This window comes from Tigriopus californicus, chromosome 2 (assembly GCF_007210705.1).
Source record: "Tigriopus californicus strain San Diego chromosome 2, Tcal_SD_v2.1, whole genome shotgun sequence".
Taxonomy (NCBI): Eukaryota; Metazoa; Arthropoda; class Copepoda; order Harpacticoida; family Harpacticidae; genus Tigriopus; species Tigriopus californicus.
Genome location: NC_081441.1, coordinates 9,221,016 through 9,240,907, shown reverse-complemented (window position 1 = coordinate 9,240,907; position 19,892 = coordinate 9,221,016). Strand labels below are relative to the sequence as shown.

The window sequence follows — 19,892 nt, the reverse complement described above, 5'->3', positions numbered from 1 at the left end:
AACTCCACTCTTTCTTTTCTCTTCATCTTGCAGCAAGGATGGACTCAAGATCCTCATCATTTGAACAAATATCCCAGATACTTTGACATCAGCCTAAACAAAAGTATATCGGAAGGTAAGTGCGATTATCCCCGAAAACAGTGTCCTCGTCAGCACATTACCGTCCCTTTCTTGAGGGCCGTTTCAGGATCTTACGGCAATGGCCACGGCGTCAACCGCACATTTGGGATTCTGTTTCCACAAAATGGACACGTGATCCGACCAACCTGTCAAGATGAGGCGTACACAAAGAACGAGGCCAAGGAGGGGCTCGAGGAACGAAAACAAATGGAACAAAAGTATTTGGTCTTGGAGGAAGATCGAATTTTTCAAACTTGTCATCTCCTTCCACAACCTCACTTCGTGTAAGATCGTTGTTGAGGTGGCCTCCCTGTCTGTCCTTCATCCTTTGTTATTCAAAATAAGACACGAGCGCTAGCTAGCTAACAGCCGTGGGCAGATCAATGGAATTAGAGGGTGTCGAACTTCTTTACTTGTTTGGTTTGTTGTGGAGTCTTTCAGTGCAAAACAATGCACTTGACTTTGTTTGACGAGCCATTGACGTCGTTGAGTGTCGAAGAACATACGCTAACAGGATTCATTTCTCTCCATAGATCCTCGGGCGAGGGCTCTAGGTGGAATAATGATATCATTCTCATCGGGGGTGGAACAGGAACATTCTTCGATCGAGCTCGAATCCTGAATGCCGACTACGACCACACACCAGTATACAGATCCATAGCTAGATACGATCTAAGACGTAAGTAAACTTCAGTAAAGCTTTCTCTCACAAACAGTAGATTGAAGGAGAATGAGAAAGAGAGAGAGCGAAAGACGAACTCCGCGAAGGCCCAAAGGACGCTAGGCCTGGAACAGGATATGATAGTACTAACTTGAAGTTGGTCCTTCCCTGAAGGACCCAGGAAATAGTGGAACTTTGAAGAAAAAGAGGGGAAAAAATCACTGGGGTTTTTGCCTTTAACAAGCATAGCAAAATTATTGTTTTTTGTTGGAATGGTGGAAAGGTCAAATTGCTTTTCCCCCTTGAATAGGAAATATTTTTTGTGTTAAACCCAAGTGAAATTATTTATCACGGTGTCAGAGTATGAAGCTAAAATCTAGCGCAGATTGAAAGGTACATTTCTCGGAGGGCCAGAAAACGTCTTGGCATCTGTTTCGAGATTCGTTTCACAAATGTGTCCTAAAGCTGGAATTCAAATCACTTTTCTTTAGCCATGAAGCATGATTTGAAAGGTTGCCAAGAGCCCCAGCAGGATGGTAAAGGTCGTTGGGTGCCTGAAGATAAAACCTTCGGATATGGATTGAACATTCCTCGAACTCGACATGCTTCAGAGATCATTAAAACAACAGTAAGCTTCGGACCAAGTCCGTATTCCTGGACAATCGTAAACAAGTGCAGTACATTCAAGTGTTTCATGTTTTTAGGATGTGGAACATGGAAACACGACTCATTTTGTTTTCGTGTTCGGAGGATACAACGAGTAAGCACCCCTTTTCATCAACGTCCGTCTCGTGCTATCAAGGCTTCGTACAATTATGTTATATCCCTCAAAAGCAAGTGAACGAAGTATGAACCCATTCCATACTTTCACCCTGCACTGCACGATTACTATTTAAGCCGTGTTTTATGCCGAAGGAAAATGTGTCAAAGACAGGGATTGACACGACTTGGGTTGATAAAAAGACACCTGTGGAGATTTATCTTATCTTTCAGCGAGAAAGGGGGTCAAATATTGGATTCCGTGGAGAGCCTGGAGTTGGAGACACTCTCTAGCTTTCAACTTTATGACTTTAAGAAAGAGTGAGTGGTTTAGTTTAGTATTCTAGCTGTGCTAATGCCAAGACAAACTCGTTTGAATACTAATATAAACTTATCTAACTTGGATCAGTTGTGTAAAGGGCGTAATTTAAGAATTTTTTTTTTTAGTTTTTTACATGACTTTCTTTCAATGAAATAGAACTAGCAAGAAAGTGGATGTATTGGAGCTTGCAAAACATACTTTTATCGCATATCTGGTTGTTGGATTACGCATGCAATTAAGCCTGAATAACTGGGTTCGATTTGGTAATGATTAGACGGAGGGAAAACTATTAAGAACCTACCAATACAGTTGAAAAGATGAAGTTACAAGAGAAAACGATCGAAGAAAGTAAAGAGAGCAATCATTATTGAAAAACTTATAGCTAACCAATCGCTTACTAAAACAACAATTGTACTCACCGGGTGATAACTTTAAGCAGCTACATATATGCATGACATTTAGATCATTACGTAGTCAGAGAAGATCATACTTGTTTTTCTTACTTAGGTTAGGTAAGGGTATTAATGGCGATTAACACTTTGGAAATCAGAGCTGAGTATTCTTTGTGAAAATAACATAAACATGTAACAGATCATGTAAAAGCGAAAATCGCTTTGGGAGTCAAAATTTGACGTGTAAGAAGTCTGTTTATTTGAGCTTGATCTAGAAATAAATAAGGATATATTTCACACATTATATTTCTCAAAAGGTCTCCATGCTCAACACTCTTTGAATTGAATCAATTTAGTGTAAAGATGGTGTTCATACTCAATTTCCTGAAACATCTCTTTCAAACTCGGCTTCTTGAGACCTTCATTGTCTGACAGTTGATCTTCGAGAAAAACTTCGGTCCTTCTTCGAATCTTTCAGGGAAAATGAATGGCTCTTCCGTTTGCCTTGGCCTTTGATGGATATTACCAGCGTGAAAATTCCGGTATGTTCAGAACCTTAAGGGTGGATTCAAGCGCCTCCTGGACTTTTCAAGCCTCACTTTCAGGTCGAATGGCTACCCAAAGCATGCTACGTTCAATACATGCAAGGTCGAAGACGCGAGCGACTACAACGGGAGCAAGCCCGCCGTGACGCCCAAAATGAATTTAACCTGGGTTTCGACTTTTTGGGATAAAATCACGGAACTGATCTAATCTGACACGCAATAACCGGCTTTATGAACTGCGCAACCTCTCAAAATAAACGGCCTCGTTCAGCTGTAATAATAAAGCCAGCGCGTGCGTTTTCGTCGCATATTCCAATCAACCATCCCGTTCAACTATACTTTTTAAAATGCGTAGCGGCAAACTTCGAAAAACCTCGCCCGTTATCTCACCCGTAGAAGAGGCCGATCCCGTGGTGGCCACAAGTGATGACGAGGATGACGCACCCGAATCAGTGGGATTTGCCGAATCCAAGGCCACGGCCTTGGCCGAGCTCCAATCCGCCCGAGATCAAATCCAATCCGCGCAAGTAGCCAAAAAAGCAGCGCGAAAACGGAAACTAGAAAAATTCAAGGCCCAAAAAGAGGAAAAACGGAAGAAAGAAGTGGAAAAGCGTCAAAACGAATTGCCCTTGGACCTTTTGGAGAGCCTCGTCCCGAAAACATCAGCGCAGGTTCAACCCAATCAAATCAAGAAATTTGCTGACAATGATCAGGATGAGGATTTCGAGGGTCTGAACTTGGATGATGATGATGATGATGATGATGCTCTGGCTCCTGGCCGGTCCTTTAAGGTTGTCTCGAAGAAGGATCAATCCAATCTGGCCAGCCATGTGCCGCAGGATGTTATCAATTTCAGGACTAACATGCTAAATAACCCGCGAATTAAACGCGAATCGGCCGAAGATTGGATGAATCGAAGGAAAAAAATGAAACAAATTGGTTGTTGGAACAATAAGAAACTGATTAGAAATAAATAACGCTTTTTGAGTGGGTCTTATCCCAGGAAACCTTGACCGATCGTCGAAATAAAAGGTGCGATTGAACTGAAAAAGCACCGATGATTCAATCGACGCGCCAGGGAGTGCTCAAAATTTCATTTTTTTGATGTTTCTTACACTATATTGTGTCAATTAGTAGAGAACAGATCTGGCATCCAACCATTGGATGTCCGGTTTGTTAAACAAGCAGCTATTTTCGTTAGACTAGACCGCAGGAATTGGCATTATGGCACCATTGTATTCGTAGTTTAAGATACAATTGTTATCTTCAAATTTCATTATCAATATTGGCTAGGTTGGCACTGTTCAAGCTAGAGAGGGTAATTTCAAAAAGCAAATTTCCTTCAAGTTGCAACTTCACTGATATTTCCTTTGTTAGGATTAATCAAATAGGAGTTGAAGAAAATAAATGCCAAATTATCTCTTATCTCGACTATAAATGCTCTAATCTCGACCCTCTTCTTTTTCCCTTCGTGCCAGTACTCTTCCATACACAATGTGTTTTTGAGTGGACCTAGGAAAAGAAATTCAAAACCTACAACCTAGGTTTTTACCTTTTTCGGCCGCATTTTGGACAAATTACCTAAAACGCCTTTTTTCGGGAAAAAAACTTATTGGCATTTTTCAGGCTCACTTGTTAAAAATAAACTTGAAATATGGTTATAAATGTGAACAACTCTTCGGATGAAATTTAAAAAAATGGTCACCTCACACCAAATTCAAGGAAGACTTAAAATCTCATGACACCTAACTCGTTGTTTAATTTACAAGAACATGCATTTGTTTTGTAGCTTAGATTTTTGACAACAAATGATAAAATATGAAATCATCTTTAGGACACGTTTTTAAAAACGTTGCAATTTTTTACCTTTTTGAACAAGTTTAATGTTTGTTCACCTTGTTTAATGACTGATTTTGCAACCATTTTTGTACCTTTTTTGTCAGTCTTTTCCACCTTTTGGTTTCCATTTTCCCTGATTTGTTCTACCTTTGTTCTAAGGGCTAATTATGAACTATTAATACTTTTTTGCGGACTTCCTTGCCACTAGTGGGATTGGAATTCCCATTCTATTTTCATATACTGTTTGATCGATCAACGAACTAGAGTTGGCGGATCTGGCAAGCCCTTGCACATAGGTACTAGGTTTGATCAGGAATTTAGTCAAAAAAATTTCCAAGTATGACTTAAAATCTGGTACTGGATCAACGCCTACGAATATTTGAGCTGAGGGCAGCAAATTGAACAATGAAGGAGCCCGAGAAAGAAGAGACTTGGTTTAGAAAGTTCACACGTAGAGTTCAAATTGCTATACCCAAAGCTAGTTATAAGCTCATTGACTTAGATGGAGCTGGAAATAATGCAAGCCTGGGATTATTGCGTTTGCATGTCAATTTCAGGACCATTTGTAAATAGAACAACTTGAAGTGGATGACCCTAAGATTGCCATAAGCCATATGGTTTGTTTTCGTTGCGTCTTGGAATGGCATGCTTATTGGTCAATTCACATTCACATGTCCGAGTAAACTCCCCACTCTGAAGCCTGAAGGAAGCCGCAGCTCGTACCTTGTCAGCAAGGAATGGTATTTTTTTACAAACTACGATTTCTCCTTGGCAAGCTTCCTTTTTTTCCCAAACGTGAGGGTTTTTTTTTCCTCCTGAATCGCTACACTACAATATTATTATTCACGAGAGAGTAACGAGACAACTTTGACGACTCAACATTTTTCGAGTAATAGTTTATTCGTTTCATATTTTACAATGTAAGTGTTGATAATTGTTTTTGTGAAGTGACGTCATGACGGTAGATGCGAATACTTTTTCCCTGTGTCAGGTTTTGGGAGGTCAGTATATGGCCTACAAATATCAATGTGGGAGAATAGCCAAACTAAAACATAAATTACATATCATACCTATAAGGATATCGAATATAGAAACTGTACACTTAAGTGAGGAAAACTAGCAGCTGAGATGTAACGATTGAGTATTTGAACTTTGGTCCGAATAGGAATTCACTGCTTTCCCCCGCAAAACGCAATGACATCATGACATAAATAAAACTCGACAATGTCCTTCTTGTATTCTGATTAGCAATCCGATGCATTGGTCCTCTCACCAGGAGAGTCGGCATTCACTTCGATATAAAACGAGTTATCTTCGCTCTGACACTGTTCATCTTTATTGGGCACCTGAAAAAGACACAATACTAAGTATTTAGTGTTCCCATCTGGAACTGGAACTGAGAACCGTTAAAAAAATCTGGAACTAGCATTTCCAAACCTTGGATATAACAGGTTTTGAGGATTTCTTTTGTGTAGTTATTATTACAGACACAAAAAAACACGAAAAAACTCTATCGCACTTTCCATTTGCAGCATTTCTTTGAACGGAATCATCGATGCAATCCTCATTACCATAAATCATGAAAAGAAGCTTTCTTTCCTTAAGGTAGATCTCCTCTAGGGCATTTTCGTCAAGCTCGAATGTCTATAACGTGACAGGCATTGCCCACTATCTTTTTGGCTTAATTTTAACGAACTTTTTCTTATTTCAGTATTATGACTTAATCATGACATTTCATGAGTTAACATGTCTAAGGCCTGAGAACTGGTTCTTCAAAAAACGGTTTTTTTTGGAAATACTATAAGTATTCATGAAATGGTACAAACATAGGGCAACTGGATGGCAATTTCTGCAAATTGCTGTATATCTAGGGGTAATAAATTGTACCATAAAAACACTCTCTGGTACAGAAGACTCAAAGTTAACCGATACAGATGAAATTCTCTTTGAGTGAATAGCTGATCATGATGCAATTTTTTGTCAATATTTTTACTTCATTCATCTATGGAGCCCCTCATGAGAAAACTCGAAACGCCAGGAATACAGAAGTTGTCGGAAAACATATAATGCCAAATGATCAAAGATATTGGCAATTTTTTGTAAATCTATTTCGTTTTCAAGTAAAATTTAAAAACATTAAACTGGAACGAATTTCTGTATCGGGATGTACAACATTTGAATATCAATATGATTTAAATCACAGACTATAACAAGATTTATTTTCTTCCATAACAAAACGGAAAAGAGTGTACCTAATAATTTTGAACTCTGGAAACAGAGGTTAAAAATTGGCAATACACCTTCAGTTGTAAAATGTATTTTTAACAATTGAGAAAAAAGTAAAGAGCGTTTTAGTGGTATCGAACCCTTACATCAAGAGATTGAACGCACTACTTGCACTACAAATGCAAATATATGACAAGGAAATCTTTGCATAAACATGGCTTCAATCCGGTTTCCTACTATAGTTGATCTGAGTCTGGTCCTGTTTGTCTAAATCCAGCCTTTAATGAGATATTAGATGCTTCTTATAACCTTATTTCTCATTTCTAAAAGGCTTCTTGTCCTGGCAAAAAACCTTGAATTTCGGAAGCGAATCGAACCAAACCCTCCCCCAAGCACTAAAACCTCAAGCTTACATGTCTCTTAAAAACTTGTGCTTCCTTACATTCGTTAAGCGCATTCAACTTTTGTTCAAAGCCAAATTAAACGCGTCCTTTGCTAAGTGGAAAAAATGGGGAACAGTTAAGAATTATACCTTTTTGGCATAAAACATCCAGATTGGAGCGATAAAAGATAAGATGACGACGAACTCCTACCATTTTCACTCGCCTTCATCAGAGACTTTTTTAGGGCGCAGATTGCATGATTTTGAACGTTCAGTGTACTTCACAAAACAACCATTCTAGGAAGTGCTTTATCCGTAAAAACGTACCGTTTGGTTCTTCGCAGAATTTCCTACAAGTAAAGACGAGGAACTCGATTCCGTAGCCACTTCAGAGCGGAGGCTCTCCTCCTTCTTGCTCGGATTCTTGATATCATGATCCATGGCCAAAGCCTTTCCATATTCGGGTGGGGCCTCGCTATCGAAGTCGATCTTGCAGGTGTCCTTGGACTTCTGAGTCCCTTTGGAGGCCTCTTCATAAGTGGGTGGTGGAGAAGGAGGACGAATGTAGGGTTGTGGGATATCCGAAAAATCTGCAAAAAGGTCATGAAAAATTGAAGGCGCCTCAAGAGTCAAATGAACAGAGAGCTTGACATCGGTCGATTACAAAACACGTGACTTGGTTAGTCCGGAAATTTATGTTCCAAAGTTGCCATACAAATGTTCAAAAATGCATGTTAGGGTAAGAACACAGACAATTCAAACTGCAATAAAGAAGAACAATCAAACCCCGAAATAGGTTGATTTTACCCATGTTTTGAAAAAAAAGACAATTTTTCAAAATATTTTGAAACAGATGAATTGCAAAATTTAGATAGAGGGTTCTCCTTTTTTGGTTCGTTAGTAGTTGGTTGTAGAGTCACGTTCGTCATTCGAACGTGCTGAAATAATGATCAACTAGGGGACTTTTTTAACCTTTGAAAAAAATGCTTTGCTACATTTACGATTATATTATCTGTTCACCAGTTGGCAAGAAAGTAAGAATTTTACTTAACATGTCTTAAACAGTCACTTTGAGCACAAATCTAACAACTGAAACGTTTGCAAGCAAATATTCCATTGAAATTACGAGCATAATCAGCCACTGAGTTTGATAATTTTAAACACTTCAATTGTTCACCGTTGTCAAATTCTGCCATTTTTTATCATTAAATATGTTTTAGGTGCTTAAGATTTCAATTGTCACTTCTCTTGGCATGAGATTCAAAAGTGCGGTTGAGCATTAATGGGCGATTTTAATCGCCGTGAAGATTTTACCAGAAAACTAAATGCCAAGTTGTTCAGGACTTACAATCCATCTCAGGGGCGGTGGGTCCTTGATGGATCACGCCCAAGGTGGTGATGCCCATGCTGATCTCTTCGAGGAGATTCTTCCTGAATTGAAACACGACCATGCAGGAGAAGAAATGACCCGCGGCCAAAAAGCCCAAACATATCAGGGTAGTCACGTATTCATGATATTTCATTGATAAGTTCATGTATCCTAAGCAGAGGAAGATGATCAGAAGAACCTGAAATAAGCAAAATATGGTGTGGTTAATGGAATGGTTTGGAGCAAAGCAGGCATAATATGGTTACCATTAATCCACCCATCAGAACTGAATTAGAACATAACCAAGGCACTGTGTGGTAAGGGTTCTTCTTCACAGCTCCATAGATCAGTAACGCATCCGTGATGACTTGCAGAACCAAAACGGCGAAAATACTGATACTCAGATTCGAGAATGCCGACCCTTGAAAATCGGCATTTGTGGCAAACCTGGAAAGTACATATATATAAATGGTCGCATTGGTCTTCTTGGTTGTTGGCTCATGATCATAAATCTACTGAGAATTCTATTCCCATTTTCGTTGACAGCTTTTTTTTTTTTTTTTAGCACTTGACGATAGCGCATTCTTCAGTATAAGGTTTTTCGCGATTTCAAGTAAGAGTTGATGGTCAAATCAATTGAAGCCGACGGAAATGAATGATCATTTTCATTTTACGGTGTGATATAATAAAAGATCAGGCAAACAGTTCGTTGCCATTCGGTATTTTATCTTATCTGCCCTCACTCAAAAGTAATCACATAATCATTGGCTTGTGAGAACAATTTCATGGTACTTTTTTAAGCAGATGTGAACCACCAATTAAACAAATCAATATAAATAACAAAACAGAAATAAGAAACCTCAATTTTTTTTTGGTCGCTTCTTCATTAATTTCAGACAAGAACATCATATGAAGGGATGATAAGACAAACACCTAAATATAGGCAACTAACGTGGCCCAATGGTTAGAGCAGTTCCCTAAATCCAATGAGGTCTTTGGTTTGATTCTCTTAGAATATAGTTGTTGATAAATTTGGCTCTGAACTTTTCTCAGGGAAACATTAAAGGCGAAGAGACAATCTGATACCGGTCTAAACCCTCCGATTTTAGCCCCCCCCATGATATAAAAGAGCTGTTGGTCAAGGTACAAGCTACGAATAGTCAACAAATGAAAGTCGACAAATTGTCAATTCTAAAGAGGAATACGTGCAATCAATAGACCCTGAGTCATCCCTTTTTGACCTTTTCTCCCCTTGGCACAGAATTTTTGGCAATCTTACCAACGATGTCCAATGATCATAACAATGAAATTCATGACGGCCACAACAATGGATCCGGATCGAAGTGTGAGGCAAAAACAGCACCGATTATCCGGTCCAATCATGCTATTTGGAACATTGGATGAAGATCCAGGAGCTACTGGAGGGGATCTGGTTTCGTTGGAGGTCATTTTGGTAAATGACAAGTTCTTCGCGAATCGAAGACAATGTGAAAAAGCAGGAGGTGTAAGAGAGTCTTGTGATGGCTTCGAATGTAACGACACTATCGGAAGTTAGAGATGCAATAAGGCCTAATAGGCCTTTTTAATTGAGCGGAGGAAGCGCCCTCTGCTTCGTCTAGGTGCGGACGGAAACATGCAGAAACGAGAGAATACGCTCTAAGATGCCAGATTTTATCAAGAGATTATTCAATGAACAATTTATTGCTCAAGTACTGTGACACGGTGCATAGGCCATCAACTTTTCTGGGAGACGTTTCAAATTCTTTATGCGTGAAATTCCGAACAAGTATGAATTGTAAACAATCATTTTACAGCAGGTCGTATACTGTAAGATTGATAACGCGTCAACATTGTTCCAACCAAATTTTACTAGGAAAGCACAGTTTCGTAAGTTTTGGCGACTAATCTTAACAGCATTACTTTTTCTAACCTAATGGCACGATATAATGAAAGAAGGTGGTACGCTACAAGTATAAAATCTCTCTCTCTCACTGTTTATCCCTATTTGGATGGATAAAGTGCTTGTAATTTTAACCTTACAGGATTTGAAAGGTCTCTCAGAAGGGTTGGTGGTGTATTTATGGTGTTAGAAAAGATCAGCAATAAATTGGTCAACGAAAAATACCTTGTTCAAGTCAAGCATCTTACGGCGTATTGTTGTGGTTCTCCGTTTGTTTGTCCGCAACGAGAGGAGGGAGAGGAGGATGAAAAGGACTATTAGGCAGATTTTTTAATCCAAAACCTTGAATGGTGCACCAAAAAAAGATGTCCAGAGGGTGCCCACTAAATGAGAGCAATCACAATCTGAAACGGTAACAGCACCCACATGCAAAGATTAGATAGGCTCACAAGTTCACTTTGACACAAATATGGTCAGAATTCGATGAAACAATGAGCGATACTTCTACCGAGAGCCATGGCATCAAACGTCACTCACCATGTCGAAAATAAGAGCTAAATATGAGCAACAACAATATTCTAAGAACTGCTCCAGTTGTTTCCAAACTCAAAGGACATTCAATAGCACTGGCAGTTTGGCTGGGAGCGGCCTTTGTACGTCGTCCGAAGGCTTGATAAACTGCCCTTCAGCCTTCTCTGGATTGGTAAACTCACTCACTCATTCAGTCGCTGACTCACTGACTCAGTTTCAAGTCCAACCAAGGTCTGAGGAAGAGGCAAGGACGCCGACCAAGTTCCCTTTCCCTGCTAGTTCCGCTTGCTCCCCAGCGGAGCTCGTGTTTGTTCCTGATGATGCCTGAATTCGACTACAAGCAGTCGCCAATCTCGGAGGAGCTCTTAGCACTTCTTGCGTTTTCCTTGCTTCGTCATACCAACGCAGCTTGGAAATCCCGGCCTTTTCTCCTGCCTGACCCTGATCGCTATTCTCATTCCCCTCCTCGCTCCCCCACTACAGACGGCCTTAAAGACAAAGTTGGCAGTGGCCTTCAAGGCTCTCTTCTCTCCCTTCTCCCCTCTATCCTGTGACTTCAAGGGAAATGGAACAACATGGAACTGAACTGAGGATCTTATTATGTTTGATTTTGGTCTTATTTCCATCATAAGACTAGTTCATGTGATGGCATTGATCCTGATTGGCAAGCCACTAATCCCTATGTATTCTAAAATGGATTTATAAATTCGGTGTTATTCCACCCTTCATGTCGGAGGAACAGACGGAGCCGCGTGAAGAGGGCTAGAATGGAACATATAAGCAAGTCGAAAAGGGACAGAGAAGAGGGGAAGAGCGGGAAAGCAAAGGAAGAAGAGAAGACCTTGGGACGGAAAAGAGGGGGAAATATGTCCCTGCAGTACCTCATTGCCGCAAGGAAGAACAAGATGGGCCGGCTAGGCTTGGATTTGGATCGGGATTCAAGACAATCATTAGGGATTGACCGAATGCAACCGTACTCTTTTGATTAGGCCCTCGAAACAAACAAGTGTTCTCATGGCCTTGATGGTACCCACAGAATATGGATGGAAAAGCCCCCGACATTCACCTTTCAACTTTTGTTATGACGGTGGAAAGTGTGATCAAACAGGCAATCCGTTTTAAGGTTTTCTGAAGACTAGAAGCTGCCCTTGTGCCATTTCTAAAAGCAGAAAGACCTAGAGTTTAATCACAGCATTTGTCTCATTGATCGATGATTAAAACACCTACCAAGGCACCCAATCAGGCAGGTAAAAGCACGTTTGGCTAGGCAGAATGTTTGAAAGATCAGTCTTTCTATTGATGAATCATACGGGGGCATAAGCTGATAATTTCGTGGCTTTTCCACTTCATCCACTGCTTCACCTCATGACTCCTTCTTAGAACCAATTATATTTTTGCGTGGACCAAATTTCACGAACAAAGGTAATCAGAGGCACTCTTATCTCGGTGATCCATTCCATGTCGTTGCATATGCATTTTCAAGCTAACCCATTCGATATTTTCCCCGAGTATTTAAGATGCCTGATAATTCTTACAGAATAATTAGCTAGACAGAAGAAGTTGCATCGTGATCAAGACACCAAAGAGCTCGGAACTTAGTGCTAGTGATGGAGAAGCGGGCTATTTTCCCATCCTTATTTTAGGGAATAAACAAACTCTAAACACATGCCACACTCCTGTATGGTATTTGTGTTGTGATCGTGCGCGCAAAATTGCACTATGAGCTTGATAATACTTTATCTTGATTTGTAGTCGTCTCGTTCCACTGGAAATTTGAACCTTTACCTTTCTTGCACTAGAACAAAGTGACATCCTCTGTTACTTTTTTTGATTGTTACGTGGAACCTAAGAAAGGTGGGAATGTCATTTGAAGAAGGGAGGAAAGGAGGGGTGGAAAAGTAGGCCATGCTGTCTCATTTCGTGTTTATTCTTCGTCCCAGTCTCACCCAAGTCATTGATCTTGTTTGGGAAAGGGAGCGGAAAGGCGACGCGAAAGGTTGAAGGCTGACGAGAAAAACGCAAAATTGGCCTTCATCCTAGCACACCAGAAGTGTAAGAGGGAGTCTGAGGGGTTGAAGGGGGATCGGCGGTTAAATCGAGAAATGAGACAGGCAAGCGTTGAATTTTTCACTCGGTCATGGTCAACTTTGAGCACGTGTCTCATTGGAGAAGGTTTAGATTGAAACAGAACTTTCTTAGGGAACATGAGGAAGCTCATAAGAAATCTGTTTTAAAGCCAGTTACAATATTCTTCGGGTTAGGTTTTGATCGGACATTTTGAAAAGAACGGTGGATGGTTTAGTTTAGAGCCATACGTATATTTGGACGAAAGATCAATGGAAAATGTGCTCTCCCGAGGATTTTTTTTTGTGGAATATCCCACGATCGAAAGTTGGACTTGGTGTAGATATTCTCAAATTGGCAACCCTGTTTGCCTTCTGTTGCATAACAGAAGAGAAAAAAAGCGCAGTTTTTGAAAAGACTCCGTACGTGACCGTAACAATTGTGAAACAATGTCATGTACATTAACAGCGTCAATAGAGAGGTTCATATGTTATTGTTACCTCTGGCTTCTGCTTGAACTAACGATGAACATTTTCAAACTGAGCTAACACCAAGCAGATGTGAGGGATCCTAAAAATTAAAAAATCACGACAGCGAAGGAAACGCAAAGGACATTACGCTGAGCAATATTCTGATTTGTGAAGAACTCAAGTTGCTTTTGGAATTTCATTGTTAAATCTTATAAAATGCATTTGCGTTAAATCCTTGGGTTTAGTTCTTGACATTTTTAAGTATCGTATTGACCACCGATTGCATTGGCCAAAATCCACCTAAGTTTTCCTAAAACCTTGTTTTTTTTGGATGGCAAAGTAGTGCGATTATTAAGCTCTAGATTCACAACGTTGAAGGTCTGCTGTCTTCTAAACAGTACCTGTCACTCGACGAGTTGTTATTTGTCATCTGCTAAATCTGTGCTTGGGTCGATTATGCGATAGTACTGTCCCGTTGATAGATCTTTCATTTAACAAGGCTTAGGCCCTAATACTAAGAATTTTGTAGCCTGGATGGACTTGGACTGATCATTTTTAATTTACATCGAACTTGATCATCACACAGGAGACAAATTCAAATAAAAAATACTCGTCGGGGGTATTTCGCAATGAACATATTCGTTCGCATCATCAAAAAGGTTAATTGTAAAGGTCATCGTCGCCCTCTTCTTCGAAAGCTCCTCCCGTGGGTTGGCCACCACCAGGTTGACCTCCAGCCGAATCCGGGAATCGGAAATTCTGTCCAAATCCTCGACTTTGTTGCAGGGTTTGCGAGAACATTTCGTATTTCTTGATGTCTTGATCGGACACAGATCGGCGGGCAAATCGCATAGCCTCCTCAAAGTGCTTCTTGGACACCTCGCTGATCTCGTCTTCATCCACATCCATATTGCCACCCTATACGAGTAGAAAGAGAACGAATTAATAACGGGAAGTGAGAGTAGTCAAAGGTCAGATACTAATACAAGAACAAAACACAATCCAGTCATTTGGACATTTGATCATGGTATGAGCTCTCAATAGGGTATTAGGAAAGCAATTGAATATTAATAGGTGGATTATTGGAACATAAGCGCTTTTCCCCTCGACCCATGCGTTGGAAAGACGCTTGAGGGTCAAGTCATTCATTCCTCTCGTCCCAAACCCAACTCTCTCAAACATTAATAATCAATCTCAATTCAATAATTACCCCCTTGACCCATTTGGAACCCTTGCGGTTGGCCTAATAAACATATTAACATATTGAATGCCAATAGCTGTGCATGAATATTGAACATGCCATATGAAAGCCTCCGATAAGATACTCACAGCAGCCTGCCTCTCGCGCTCTTTCTTGATATCGTGCTCGATGTTTTCGCGAATGGCCAACTTGCAAGCGCGTTGGCAAATCTCCGTCAAATCGGCACCCGAGAAGCCCTTGGTCATTCGGGCTAAGAAGTTGAGGTCTACGTCCTTAGCAATTGGGGTCTTCCTGAGGTTGGCCTTCAGAATGGACAATCGGGATTCCTCATCCGGCAAGGGGATGTAGATGAGCTGATCTAATCGACCTGGACGAAGAATGGCGCCATCGATGATGTCAGGCCTGTTCGTGGCTCCGATGATAAACACGTTCTTCTTGGCACCCATGCCGTCCATTTCTGTGAGGATCTGGTTGATGACTCGATCCGCAGCTCCACCAGCATCTCCAGAAGAACCGCCACGGCTCTTGGCAATCGAGTCCAACTCGTCAAAGAAGAGCACACAAGGAGCAGCAGAGCGAGCCTAAAATCAGCATCAATAGTTGAGTATACTACGTTCGTAAAAAGAGTTGAAGATGATGCCCTGAAGATAACAACATCGTAACGAAACTTGGGAGGTTTTGAAAAATTCATCGATTTTTCCACTTCATTCACCACATAAACCATGTAAAGGCTCTCATTCAATATAAACAATCTTGTCCCGAGGCCAGTTCTTTAAAGCTCGGACCTCAAAATTAGGGCTTGGACCTTGACCGGTATGAAACTACATACACTTGTGTACGAACTAAAGGATCGTCATGAGAGAACCACACCCTAACCCCGAAGAGGGACTCGATGCTCCAACATGTTGCGACAGACTTGGAACAGGCGCCGTAAGCGCATGCTCATCTCTGTATATAATAATATGCTCCTACTAAATATATACCAGTCTAGGACTTACTTTCAGGATGTCAACTCTATTCATTTCCTGAGCTCGTTATAGTCTCGTAACTTAGCTCGAGCAACACACACTCAACCAAGGTGTTCAGAGAATGCAAATTCTGGGTCACGTCCAATCCTTAACTTGGAGATACGAGCGTTTAAAAAAACTCGCCTTAGTAGTCAGAAAAATGGTCGAAATTGTTCCCAAGGGTCAATATAACTTAGTAACGATTTCAATTCACATCACGATATGAAAGAGAGTTGATTACCTTGTCGAAAATGTCCCGCACGTTAGCCTCGCTCTCACCGAACCACATGGTCAAAAGTTCGGGTCCCTTGATGGAGATGAAATTGGCCTGGCACTCGTTGGCAATGGCCTTGGCGAGCAAGGTCTTACCACATCCAGGGGGTCCGTAGAAGAGCACACCACGCGAAGGCTGCATTCCAAACTTCAAGAACTTCTCGGGGTGCTCCACAGGGTATTGCACCAGCTCCTGAAGCTCTAGCTTGACCTTTTGCAGGCCTCCAATATCGTCCCAACTGACATTGGGCGTCTCCACAACGGTTTCACGGATGGCCGACGGCGTGGATTTGGCCATGGCAAAGCGGAAGTTCTCCATGGTCACGGCTAGCGAGTTCAAGACCTCGGCGTCGATCGTCTCGTCCTCCAAGTCGATAAGATCCATTTTCTCTCGAATTTGTTGCAGGGCTGCCTCAGAGCAGAGTGCGGCCAAATCCGCACCCACGTGACCGTGCGTCTCGGCGGCAACCTATCGGAATGCAATCCCATGTGATCAAAACCCATAAGTCGTCGCAAATTTAAGGATTCTCCCAAATAATTACCTGGTCCAAATCGAGGTCATCGGCCAGCTTCATGTTTTTGGTGTGAATTCGAAGGATCTCGAGTCGTCCAACGGCGTCGGGGATGCCAATATCCACTTCACGATCGAAGCGACCGAATCGTCGGAGGGCCGGATCAATGGAATTGGGACGGTTGGTAGCGGCCATGACCACCACGTGGGATCTCTGCTTGAGTCCATCCATCAGGGTAAGCAATTGGGACACGATGCGTCGTTCCACTTCGCCATGGGTCTTCTCTCGTTTGGGCGCAATGGCGTCCAACTCGTCGATGAAGATGATGGCGGGCGAGTTCTTCTCGGCCTCTTCGAAGGCTTTCCTGAGGTTGGATTCGGATTCTCCCGCCAACTTGGACATGATTTCTGGTCCGTTGATCAAAAAGAAGAAGGCTCCGGTCTCGTTGGCCACGGCTCGGGCCAACAGGGTCTTACCCGTGCCCGGAGGTCCGTACATGAGGATACCGCGGGGTGGCTTCACTCCGATGGCCTTGAACAGAGAAGGATGCCGAAGGGGCAGTTCGACCATCTCTTTGATTTGAGCCAATTGCTTGCGGCACCCGCCCACATCGTCGTAGCCGATGGCGTTGAGCGAGTCCTCCTCCTCTTCGCGCTTGACGGGTTCGCCATCGCAATGAATGAGCGTGTCCGGGGCCACAATACAGAAGGGCGCGGGATCCGTCTCGATCACCTTAAACTCGACAGCTCTCATGCCGCCACGGACCTTGAAGATGTCGCCTTTGTGGACCGGTCGGTAGGCCTCAAGGAAGTAGGGCTTGAGGTAGACCTCGAACCAATTGCCCGTGAGTCCTTCGATGGTGTCGTCGATGGGCAAAACATGGATGCGCTTGCCGTATTTGGCATCCGGACACTCTTGAATGGCTACCACATCACCTAAGCGAACGCGGAGGTTGTTCCGGACGACGCGATGCATGCGGACCTAAACATACGGAACGCATGAAAAACAATGAGGAACCAGTACCATGACTCTGGTCCTACTATACATACCTTTTCGTCGGTGACAGTCTCGTCTTGGAGGACGATGCATGCGGTCTCTTTGCGCTTCTTGCCCTTGAGCAAGACCGTGTCGCCGCGGAACAAGTTGAGCTCGTCCATCTTCTTTTGGGAGAGCCCCACGACCGTGTTGTCGTCCGTGGTGGCATCTTCCACAATGAGACGGTTCGGGCGATCCTTTCGCTTCAAAATGGCCGTGGACAGGTCGCTCTCGCTACACGAAAAAAGAGCCAATTTGCCATGAGTTTAATTGATTGAAGATGAAGGGGCAGTGGAGGCTTGATTTTAAAATAAACTCGTCCCTGAAAACGGAACTCAATGCTCTGATCTAGAACTGATGTCTCGCCCCGAGTTAGTCATACCTAGTCCACTTTAGGTTGACTACATAACCAATGATATAGGACCGATAGGTCTCGTAAATCTTAGGGCTGGACCAACATTACAAAGGAACGGTTGAGCTATATCTATTCCTGGGGACTATTTCAGGGAATATTTTCCATTTTTTTTCCATTTTATGTCAAACTAGCATTACCAGACGCATGCAATGGTTTAACTGGCTTTCAAAATGGCTAGAAAGACCGATATGTTCATAAGTATAGTTTTTTTGTATTCTATCAATTTCATATTTTTGCCAAAGTCTTATCAGTAAAGGATCAGCCCCAAATTTAGTACCTCATGGTCAACCCGCCATATTTCGTTGTACACCTTGGATCTTGAGGTGTTTAAGCAAAAAGAATATGGTCATTGACACATTAGGGCATAAAGTTCTAAAACAATGAATAACTAGATTAACTGGATTACTTTCATGCCAATCCAACAACTGATTAATGCTCTTTAGTGTCCTCTGCTTTATTTGGGTTGGCTTGAGCATGTCTAGTTTTAAGAATTTGGATCAATATTCATGGATCAGTTGTGCTCCATTGAGTACTTCAAAGAATTCGTCAATAATCTTAATTAATAACTAGTTCATATTAGTTGGCCAATTTTAGGTCGATGCACAACCCTTCAAAGTATAATGCTAAGTAAAATTGAAGTGCTCTTGGTCTTGGTTTTTTCTTGGAAGGGGTGCGGGTCCGAAAAAAACTCTAGAGTGGTTCCAAGTGTATCATATGCATACTTTATCACCTTGATACCCTCTTCTTAGGGTATTTATTTTCTTGGTTTGTTTTTTCACGGCTTTTCTACCCGCTACAGCGAATGTTTATCCCCAGTACTATGAAAATGAAAGGTTATAATTCGTCTATTTATCACCTTTCAATCTTTGTATGATATTTGGTCTACCAACGAATTTGAGTTGGCAGACCGAGCTAGTCCTTGAATATAGGATTGATCAGGAATGCTATCTAAAAATTTGAAAAATAAAAAAGAATCCAAGATGCAACGCATCAAGTACGAGAAAACAGGAGCAAGAACCAGTGAGCATCTCATCAGAAACTGAGATGTCATATAGTTGTAGTGATGTATGTAGTTGATCTCTGGACCTTAGTATCCTTCTATAAAACTGTAACCATAAATGTTGGCTACCACACATTTTTGGACCCAATTGATGGAGGGTACGTGTCAAAACAAAAAATATCCATTGGTCCCTTGGGAAACACTTCTTTTGAGAATTGAAAAGAGTCAAAAATAAAGGGTTTTCCTAACCGGAAGTCATTTTTTCCGATTTTCAAACTGAATTCTTTCTGAATAAGAAACGAAAAAAAATCAGGCTATTTTACCAGTTCTGGCAGGTCGATTCGCATTAAGGGCGGAAAGAAATGTAAGAAGGCCTGCTGAAAACCTGGTTGAGGATTGAAATCGGGCTACAAAATGTACGTTAGTTAGTACGAAGATGGTTCATGTAGGGTCAGCGCCGTCTCCATCTGATCAAGTCCAGCTTTTCAAGGGGCACCTAATTTCGGTCCACCCTGTACATTTGTGTGTCGAGCTTGATGCTCTGCTCTAGGGCATTCATCCTCGTTTCTAGACCCCCCAGCCTCACTTTCAGGTACAGTGCGTTCATAATAACTTAATCTACACTACAATGGTCATCACTCTCCTTCGGCCCTGCCTGATCTTCCACCCTATATCCCTCTATATTCTTAATTTGAAGACGCTTTAAAGGCCGAGCCATCCGGCCTTTCTGGACCCAACTCTCCATCGACTTCTTTGTACGGTAAACGACAGCTGACTCAGCATGAATTGCCGATTTTGAAAGATTTTCAACCCCCCCCTGTCTCGCCTCTCTTGTGCTCTGGGCTCCGCCTTCCTCAGCCATCCGGGGC

General features: G+C 41.8%; 3 protein-coding genes across 14 annotated transcripts in view; 1 reads left to right on the top strand and 2 right to left on the bottom strand.

The window, feature by feature from the left end:
- The first annotated feature begins 6 nt into the window (after positions 1–6).
- On the top strand, positions 7–3,380 carry LOC131893546 (uncharacterized). Its single transcript, XM_059243602.1, has 8 exons — positions 7–115; positions 188–404; positions 654–799; positions 1,273–1,409; positions 1,486–1,541; positions 1,775–1,861; positions 2,733–2,796; positions 2,860–3,380. Exons 2-8 carry the CDS (start codon positions 328–330, stop codon positions 2,986–2,988), a joined length of 696 nt encoding a protein of 231 aa, XP_059099585.1. The 5' UTR covers positions 7–115; positions 188–327; the 3' UTR covers positions 2,989–3,380.
- Positions 3,381–5,517: 2,137 nt separating this feature from the next.
- Positions 5,518–13,336, bottom strand: LOC131891410 (uncharacterized). 11 transcript variants are annotated; one of them, XM_059241027.1, is made up of 8 exons: positions 12,993–13,334; positions 12,832–12,891; positions 10,858–10,919; positions 9,895–10,184; positions 8,882–9,062; positions 8,595–8,814; positions 7,574–7,836; positions 5,518–5,984 (listed from the first exon to the last, which is right to left on the bottom strand). In XM_059241027.1, exons 4-8 carry the CDS (start codon positions 10,062–10,064, stop codon positions 5,883–5,885), a joined length of 936 nt encoding a protein of 311 aa, XP_059097010.1. In that variant the 5' UTR covers positions 10,065–10,184; positions 10,858–10,919; positions 12,832–12,891; positions 12,993–13,334; the 3' UTR covers positions 5,518–5,882. The 11 variants fall into 11 exon arrangements, with proteins under 11 accessions (XP_059097010.1, XP_059096974.1, XP_059096958.1 ...); XM_059240991.1 differs by having other exon boundaries at positions 9,895–10,156; XM_059240975.1 differs by lacking the exon at positions 12,832–12,891 and having other exon boundaries at positions 9,895–10,230; positions 10,741–10,919.
- A 779-nt stretch (positions 13,337–14,115) lies between these two features.
- LOC131891397 (transitional endoplasmic reticulum ATPase-like) overlaps positions 14,116–19,892 on the bottom strand; it is a 6,007-nt gene continuing 230 nt past the window's right edge. The window contains exons 2-7 of one of the 2 annotated variants that reach the window (XM_059240949.1): positions 17,623–17,842; positions 16,604–17,554; positions 16,030–16,530; positions 14,910–15,362; positions 14,791–14,823; positions 14,116–14,498 (exon numbers count right to left, since the gene is read on the bottom strand). In XM_059240949.1, the coding sequence (XP_059096932.1) occupies positions 14,241–14,498; positions 14,791–14,823; positions 14,910–15,362; positions 16,030–16,530; positions 16,604–17,554; positions 17,623–17,842 (2,416 nt within the window). In that variant the 3' untranslated portion in view covers positions 14,116–14,240. The remainder of the gene's footprint in view (positions 14,499–14,790; positions 14,824–14,909; positions 15,363–16,029; positions 16,531–16,603; positions 17,555–17,622; positions 17,843–19,892) is intronic. The other variant, XM_059240956.1, reaches the window with a different exon arrangement.